Raw genomic sequence first — 9191 nt, 5'->3', positions numbered from 1 at the left:
TTTTTACACGCTTTTGATTGTGATTATTTGTGATTATACATCAGATAAAGTTTTTTGCTGTGATTGAATATTTTTATATTTAAATGTAATGTGAAAGTGTGTGTTCAAATTTATTGATACTGCCTGCCAGAGTACACGAAATATTTACATGTTATTACGGTTAAAGAGTATAATTTTTTAATCTCTAAGAATATCTATAATTTCGATCACTTTAGAAATCTAACATAATTTGATTTTTTTTTTCGATCAATTAAATTGCACTTTGTTTGTTATAAATAATTTATTTATATTTAAAAACAATAAAAGACTTCCGTTAAACAAGAAAATTTATTTTATTCGAATCAATACCTGACTAGATTTCACTTAAACAAATCGGTTCAGCCGTCTATCACAATAAATATATGTATAAAGATAGAAAAGAAAATGGGCAGCAGCTTCCTGTGTGGTACAACTACCTCACTAACAACCAGTTTTCCGAGCGTGGTGATCATGGCCTGTCGTGCGAGATTGCGAGACTAGCGTTCGCAAAACAACACCTTTTATTACCGTGTAGAAACTATACAGATAAGAAACTGCTTATTGAATGTAAAACTGCCTAGCAGAGGCCCCTCATAAGTTATGAGTTAAGACCTACAATGCTGTACTAATGTGGACTGGTGTCAGTATGATCCAGAGTACAGGTCTCCTTTCTTATCACATCATAGGTTATTAGAGCTTAGACCCACCACCGATTATAATCACATGTTAACGTGAAAATAATCGGTACCGATTGTTTAAATGGTCTAGACATCAACAATTTCCTAAGAACATATTGTGATTAACTGAAAAACTCAGTACATAACAATTCTTTGTAGAACTCAGAACCTTATCCGTAGTTAAAAAAACATATGTATCCATAGTAGTTGATCCGCAGGTTTATTTAAAATAAAAGACTGTTAGTTTAATGAGAAGAAATCTTTTATTCGATTGAATCTCTCACGATCACTTCACCCCCCTGCCTGACTAGATGTCGCTTACGGTGCGATGACATCCGATATAATATTACGAGCTTGAAACTAGCATTCGCAATAAATTGACCTTTTACCGCCGAGTAGCAACCATACCGTTCGAAACTGCCATCCATCGAAACTTCAAAAAATAATATAAATATAGTTCAGATGTCCTAAATAGATCATGGTCTCTGAGTCCTGATTAGAGGTTTAAACTCTTAATTGTTTGTGTGTATGAAAAGATGCAATGCGTCAAACCTTATTTCTTGACACACAATTGAACTGTATGATTGCTAAACTGTGTTTTTACAACTATTTCTACAACATAAGTACTTACAGAGTCATTTAGACTGTAACTCATTCAAATAACATAACTTAATTTTTTTTAAATCAAACATCGATCAAGTTATTTTTGCAGAATTTTGAACTGTTATGTAACATTGCAATATAAAATGTCCACAAATCCAAATAACAATTTTGTAATACTTTAAAATGTTTTATATAACAATTAATAATAATTAACGGTGTTATATAATGACGTTAAATTGTTTTCAATGCAATTAACTCAAAGTATCGTTTAATTTAACGTTTTAACGTGGAGTTTTAAGCAGGCAGGCTTCAATGCAATAATATTATTGTACAGTCGTAGACTTTCAGCCTTCACTGCTCAAATAAGGGCTGAAATTGCCATTGAGATGCCTATTGCACGCTAATGTTTTGAAAGATTTCATACGCGTGCCCATTGATAATAATTAAAGACCCGACGCGGTAAATACAGTTATCTTCGCGGTCAGATTGCTAACACTTTTCGTCTCAGGCGGTATTTACCAATTAACTACGCTCTTAAGATTATAATAATCATTACAATTAATAACATATTGTTTCACATTTTTATTTAAATAATTGTTTACAACGGTTGAGGTTCTTACATTGATTTTCAATCCCCAAATTTTCCATTTGAATGAGTTATATAACACTTTTGTAGAACAATAATTAATATCACACTAATTATAATTTGTACAATTTACTTTTTAATATCAAAATTTCCTAACATTTATGAAGCTTTTTTTTTTAATTATATTAAACGCGTTTCCGTTAATTTTGTGCAGTCACTGATATGTCAAAAGAAGAATAGTGAAGATTTTTGGTGTCTTTTTCAGTTTTGGAATAAAAAATAATGGGTTTAAATTCGATAAATTACATCTACACGTAATTATGCATCGTCTCACTGGTGTTATGTTGTAATATAACAACATAACACGCTTATTATTGAAATAACAATGTTATACTACTTTTAATATACAATTTAAGTTTGAAAGTTAATGTCATTTTGGTCTAAGTTATTTAATATTTTTTAATTATGTTGCTTGGCAACAAAGTGAGTTTTAAGTTTAGTCACGAAGACCAGTCTAAACTAGTCTTGGTTGTAGCACTGTGTGCGGAAATATCAACACGAAAACATTAGACTTCATTTAAGTTAATTTGCACTAAAACAAACGTAGACAGCAGAGTGGCCTTCGTGGTATAGGAAAAACTTTTACAAACTTTTTTATACCTTTCAAAATACATTTTTAAAATCATCACAATTTTATAATTCAACGTCGAATAATGAATGCATAATTTGTACACATATGCTTTAAAATCTACTACACTACCGAATAGTTTAATTTTTCAATATCTAATAATAATTGATATAAAAATGCAAAGATCTAGTTTTTTCTTGAAGCCAAATAAATCTTTCTTAATGATCCAACCTTAATTACGATTGAAAAAATATTAATATATGTTTGTGTAAACACTATTTGAATGTGAAAATTTTAATTTCTTTCGGTAATTGAACTGGAATTTTTATTTTTTATATCAATATTAAGAATATTTATGAGCGCGTCAACTAATTGCGAACAGTGACCATGTATATAACGTCAAAACCAATAAGACGAGTAGGTGATTTCTTTCTTCTTCTTATACAACGATTCTTGTATAACATCTTTATTAGTTATTTTGAGACACTCATATTACAGTTTCTTTAAACAGATTTGTCTCGTCTTTTTGGCTTTGTCAGCCGTAATACACGTCACGACATACTAAGATAAGGTTTTTTTTTTTAAATTCTATTATCACTTTTGGATCACGCATATTATGGAATGGATCAGTTACATCACATAAAACGACACCCTGCTAAGTCTTATTTATATACATTTAGTTTAGTTCTGTAGTTTGTACACATCTGATATACACGTCTTATGTGTCGAGACGGCGTGGGTAAGTTTGAAGGGGTGTTCGTTAAAAACTGAAAATGCATAAGCTTGTTTAAAGCCTCTACCTGCCAGCAGGTTAATGGAGTATTCGCGAGATATGGGTGCTCGCAAATTTTATTATATATATATTTCATCGTTTATGACTTTGTACAATTTAAATTTTACAAAGTTATATACGTTTTTATGCGTTACGTTTAAAAGAGAGTGCTTTGTTTTAATTGGAAACTGAATGGCGTAAACTGGACTTATATAAACGATCAATGTAAAATATAAAACATTTGTTAAGATAGATGTAGGATATAAAACCGCTGAATAGCTCCCTTCTAAAAACCCTCAAGTATCGTGGAAGTAAATTTTACCACATTGAAACGAGGATTTTAACGAGCACCCCCTTTAAATCTTCCACACCTTCTCAGACTATTATAGCCTTTATACACGACATTTTCGCGCGCAATAAGATTTATTTGTGCTTTATCGTACGATAAAAAGGGGTTTTTCCCGGCCAATAACATGGTAAATGGTCATCTTATACGTTAAGCATTGGCGAAGGAAGTTTTAACTTAGCTGCATACTCGCCAGTCTATCCAATTGAATAGAGCACGAAAATGTCACCGTGTGCGAATAGAAAAATATTGTCACATTGTCTACATAAATTGTGGCTTAGCGGAAGCTTTCAAAGAATGCCTTCACATTAATTCCGAACATAGAAAAATAGAATTAAAGAACCAGTTCTCTCAGAACGAAAATATGTGAAGGCAGTTTTACAAAATTACTTTAAACTTAGCGAGCATCGGTAACTTGAAAACAGATAGTAAATTTAGATCTACCGTCCATTCTAAGCTTAATAAGAGCCGGAACATGTTTGAATTTAGTTTAAATTTAAAATTAGTCTAAAAATCATGCACTAAATAGAAATAATAGACATTCAAATATTAGATTTCACAAATTAAATTATTAATTGTTTTTAAAACAAAGTGCTTCGAAATGTTTATAAAACATCATCCAAAATATTTACATTCAATGATTTTTTTTTTGTAGAAAATAAAGCTTTCCGACTCTTAAATATAATATATTAATTATTATTTACAACAAGTGTTAAAAAAGGTACATTTATGACGTGTGCAGTAAAATTTAGAAAAGATCTACTTTAAGTAAATAAGTACTAGGGGTGGGGTAAGCTAGGGGTGCCGATGGAGACGAAACCCGAGGCGTGCCATTACACAAGACACCTTTGCCAACAATTGGTTGGCATTACTGGCAAATTAAACGACAGACGCTCGTTCACGCACAAGATAGAAGATAGAACTGGCACGTAACTGGCAATGCGGCACTGGCACGTTACTAAACACCAATTAAACGACACAGTACTAAAATGACAATGGCAAGATACTAATTGAATGCTAACGGGTATTGCACGTGTAACACACTAGTCATTTGAAGTGAAGAAATCAGACAAGTAGCACTAGTTGGCATGGCAGCCAGGCGAATATGACACTGGCACGTCTCTATCCAGATAGAAACGATGAAATTGACACTTTACTAAGACATCAATGGCAAGTTACTACTAGCCTTAGGATAAAGCCATAACTGGCACGTTCGGGCACGGGGCACCACTGGCATGCTTAAGGCGTTCGCGAGTGGCACGCTTCGCCGCGTCACGCGCCGTTGGCACGACAGCGGCACGCTAGAAGCACGCACGCCAAACGCCGTAGTAAAGCAACGCTCTCACGCCCGGTCGAACGTAGCAAGGCTACACTATCACGTGCCATTTCGATAGGCGTGCTTTCAGAGTATTTTCTTTGCTCTCTTGCGACTGGCACGTCGTGTCCGTTTTCGGGTACGTCGTGTCTCTCAAGTGGCTCCTCATTTTCCTTTCTGCATGGTACGTCTATTTTCCTTTCAACTGTGAGGGAATGTTTTCTTTCGAGAGACACATCGTGGACTCTCTCTAATGGCACATCGTGTCTTCTGTTAGGCACGTTGCATGCCTGTCCGAGCTGCACGCTGTGATCTGTTCTGTACGGCACATCGCCTTCTCTTTCAAACACGTTGTTAGCCGTTCGGAATGGCACGTCATGTATTACATGTTTCTTTTCAGGTGGCACGTCATGAAATCGCCCGTCGTGCCTGCGGAGTGTCATGTCATGTTGCTTTGTAAGTTGTTTATCGTCATCGCTTCTACCTGGGAAGTTGTTTCTATTTTCGTTTGTGGCGTCGTGTCTTCCCAGTGGCACGTCATAAAATGGCCCGCTGTGTCCGAGTGCCGCGTCGTGCGCCTGTCCAGATGGCACGTAATGATCCTTTTCAAGCAATACATCCCGCAGTTTGCAATTCTGCGATACAGTCTGGCGCAGCCGACAGGAGCGCCTCGGCGAGTCGTCGTATGGCGTGAGAGGCGAGTGGGCTAGGACGCGCTCGAGGCAGCGCGCTGGGGTCTTAGTCCCGATTCTGGCGGGTCGGAGTGTCCCGGTGTGCGTCCGGAGTGCGGGTCGGGGGCGGGCAGGCAGGGGCGGGGGCGGGGCGCGTCCTCAGCTGGGGAACTTGGCGAACAGGGCGTAGTGCAGGTCGTAACCGGAGAACCGGCAGAACTGAGCGTCCTTTTGCTCGTAGTTGCCCTGGGATGAGAACTTCTTGATCTGCCGCGAGGCGTCCGACGCCGGGGAGTCCTGCAAGCATAGATGTTAAATTGTATTATTTATTTTCATCAAATGAATACCGGAAAAGGAAAGAGGTTTGGAATTCGAAAAATGATTTTCAGATGATGAACGGTGGTCGTAATAATAATGATTACATTATAATTGAGTGAATGGAAGAGGGTTGAATGAGTTAACGAATGGAGAGTTCAAGAGTGAGTGTATTGAATGAGTGAATGAATGAAGGGTTAAATGAGTGGTGGAATGAAGGGTTGAATGAGTGAATGAACAAAAGGATGAATGAGTTAATGAATTTGCTAATCAATACACTTTTGTTGTACATTAAAGAAAAAAATGTGTGAGCCGTCATAAGACGCTCGGCAGATGTGAAACATCGAAATTTATATGCATAAAATAACAAATTATGTCAGGAATCAGATACCGCATATTGAAAAGATAAAGCATTACAAATTTGTTCCATAAATAAATGACCATTATATGCATATAAATAAATTTTATTCGTTTTAAACATATATAAGCATTTTTATGGAATACGAAAAAAATATATTTGAAATCGCTACAACTAAACTAAGCACAGCGCATATATTCCATTATATATCGTGGCGATACGACGCCACGCGCTGTATTCGGCCAACCACCAGATTAAGAGTAGTTCAGAGACGATGCGTACCTGTGTGGCAAACACGGTGACCAGGAACTTGTTGGGGCGGAAGGCGGCCAACACGCGTGCCAACAGCGCCTCGTAGTTGCTGGCCGACACGTTGGACTCGAACGACACGTACGAGCACGCCGGCTCCGGGGTGATGTGGATGGTCATGTAGCAGCCCTGCGGGAAATTAATTCTTTACTGTTTTTCAGTTTGTTTGTTTAAAAACATTATTGCGCACACACATTTTATACAAAGTAAACACGTAGGTATAAAATTCAAAATTCAAAATTCATTTATTTCAAGTAGGCCTAATATAAGCACTTTTGAAACGTCAAGTCTGTCTGTTTGTAGTGATTCTACCACCGGTTCGGAAGGCAGATTCTACCGAGAAGAAGCCGGCAAGAAACTCAGCAGTTGCTCTTTTCCAACATCAACAATTTACATTTTGAATTTAAACATTCATTTTTCTATCTTGTGAGAGCTGAAAGCGGAGCCGGATGCTTCTAAGCAACCTTGTCATTAAAAAAGTCATCAATTGTATAGTCCTCGCTGTAATAAATGTGTTTTAACAAATTCTTTAAACTTGTGCATTGGCAGGTCCAAAATCACCTTAGGAATCATATTATAAAAGCGTATACTCAATCCCACAAATGATCCCTGCACCTTACGCAGACGATATGCAGATGACACTAATTTATGACCATTTCTTGTAAGTCGACTGTTTATGTCCACTTTTTGTTTATAAAGACTAATATGTTGTCTTACAAATACTATATTGTTATAAATATATTGTGAAGCTACAGTAAGTATGCCTATTTCTTTAAACTTCTCACGGAGGGATTCGCGTGATATATGGAAAGTTGAATAGAAAATTGGGCGTGTAAAGGCGCTATCGCTAAAGCGATCTCTACCAGACAACCTTTGACTTTAGGAAAGACGAAGGAAAGGGTTGGTGCAACAATTTAATATAACATAAATATGTTTATCTTATATATATATTTCTTGTGTGCGTGTGTATGTCACTGAACTCCTCCTAAACGGCTGGACCGATTAGAATGAATTTTTTGGTATGCGTTTGGGTTGCACCCTGGATGGTTTAGATTCACAAATCAGCCCAACAGATGGCGCTGGGGTCCGCTAGTATATATATATTTCTTGTGTGCGTGTGTATGTCACTGAACTCCTCCTAGACGGCTGGACCGATTTGAACGAATTTTTTGGTATACGTTTGGGTGGCACCCTTGATGGTTTAGATTCATAAATTAGCCCGACCGATGGCGCTGGGGTCAGCTAGTATAGTATATTATAATATTTAATAAATATGTTTATAATATTATTATATATATAATATATATATATATAAACATATAATAATATTATATATATATATATATATTCATGTAAGAAACTAGTTTTGTAGAAAAGAACGGAGAGTAACATAAGCTACTTTTGAAAAACGAAAATGAACGGATTCCACGGGATTTGCAATCAGTAAATCAATTTTTTTTTACGTCTAATCTATTTTTTTTTTTACTACATAGGGAAATGATGATGACTTATAAATACAAAAGCAATTTACTAAGTTTTATACATAAAGCTGTACTTTTCTATTGGTTGTAACCCAAGAATGCCCATACTTCTATTAAAATGGGTCCTAAAGCTGAATCTATTGTAGTGATTTACCAGAAAACACTTCGAACTTTATCAGAGTTCAAGAACAAAAATGGTATGAATTGAAATGGTTACTGATTTTGTAAGCACCAACTTACAGAGGGTAGTTCCAGGTTTCGCTTAAGAGAGCACAAAAGAAAATGCAAATTACTTAAAACAAGTTATTAAATATTATATAATTTGTTTTTGTTTTTCTAATTTTTAAGTAATAAAATATACCTAATATAAAAATATACTACGACAATACACACATCGCCATCTGGTCCAGAGTAATCCCCAGAGTAAGCATAACTTGTGTTATGGGTACTAAGAGGACTGATGAATATTTCTATGAATAAAATACATATTTATAATACACATATAAACACCCAGACACTGACTGATAAACATTCATGATCATCACACAAACATTTTCCAGTTGTGGGAACCTATCCTAAATCCTTGGGACTCAGAAGGCAGGGTATTTGTATTGCATACAAAGCTAAGATGTCACAAAACAAAATGTAACGATTTATTCGGGTTAGCCCACAACCATCTTAGACTAGATCATCACTTACTACCAGGTGAGTTTGCAGTCAAGGGCTGACTTGTAGTCGAATAAAAAAAAAACCTTGTATACCAACAATGAGTAAACACATTTGTAAACTTACGTCTTTAGCAACGCCATTCATGGAGTATCCGCAAGGGTCGAACAGGTAATCGTCGATCATCATGCCCGGGATCAGCTTGTCAATGCCAGAAGCCTGCAATCAAAATACCAGGTAAGTACCGACACTGATAGAAATCATTTTTTTATTTTTTTTTCATCATCGTCATCATATCAACCTCAGAGAAGGGGTCAAGGCCGTAGTCCACCACGCTGGCTCAGTGCGGATTGGTGGACTCCACACACCTTTGAGAACGTTATGGAGAAACATGCATGTAGTTCACCTCACGATGTTTTCTTCATATTTTAATTACTTAAAACGCA

At 36.2% G+C, this 9191-nt stretch overlaps 1 protein-coding gene across 1 annotated transcript in view; it reads right to left on the bottom strand.

Moving 5' to 3' along the window:
- Positions 1 to 5724: 5724 nt before the first annotated feature.
- LOC120630805 (S-adenosylmethionine decarboxylase proenzyme) overlaps positions 5725 to 9191 on the bottom strand; it is a 48383-nt gene continuing 44916 nt past the window's right edge. Inside the window, exons 6-8 of the mRNA XM_039900092.1 lie at positions 8872 to 8964; positions 6572 to 6727; positions 5725 to 5913 (exon numbers count right to left, since the gene is read on the bottom strand). Of these exons, the coding sequence (XP_039756026.1) occupies positions 5776 to 5913; positions 6572 to 6727; positions 8872 to 8964 (387 nt within the window). The 3' untranslated portion in view covers positions 5725 to 5775. The remainder of the gene's footprint in view (positions 5914 to 6571; positions 6728 to 8871; positions 8965 to 9191) is intronic.

The sequence above is a fragment of the Pararge aegeria genome, chromosome 17, assembly GCF_905163445.1.
Source record: "Pararge aegeria chromosome 17, ilParAegt1.1, whole genome shotgun sequence".
In the NCBI taxonomy this organism is placed as follows: domain Eukaryota; kingdom Metazoa; phylum Arthropoda; class Insecta; order Lepidoptera; family Nymphalidae; genus Pararge; species Pararge aegeria.
Note: the sequence above shows the minus strand (reverse complement) of the source record. Positions and strands in the feature narration are given on the sequence as shown.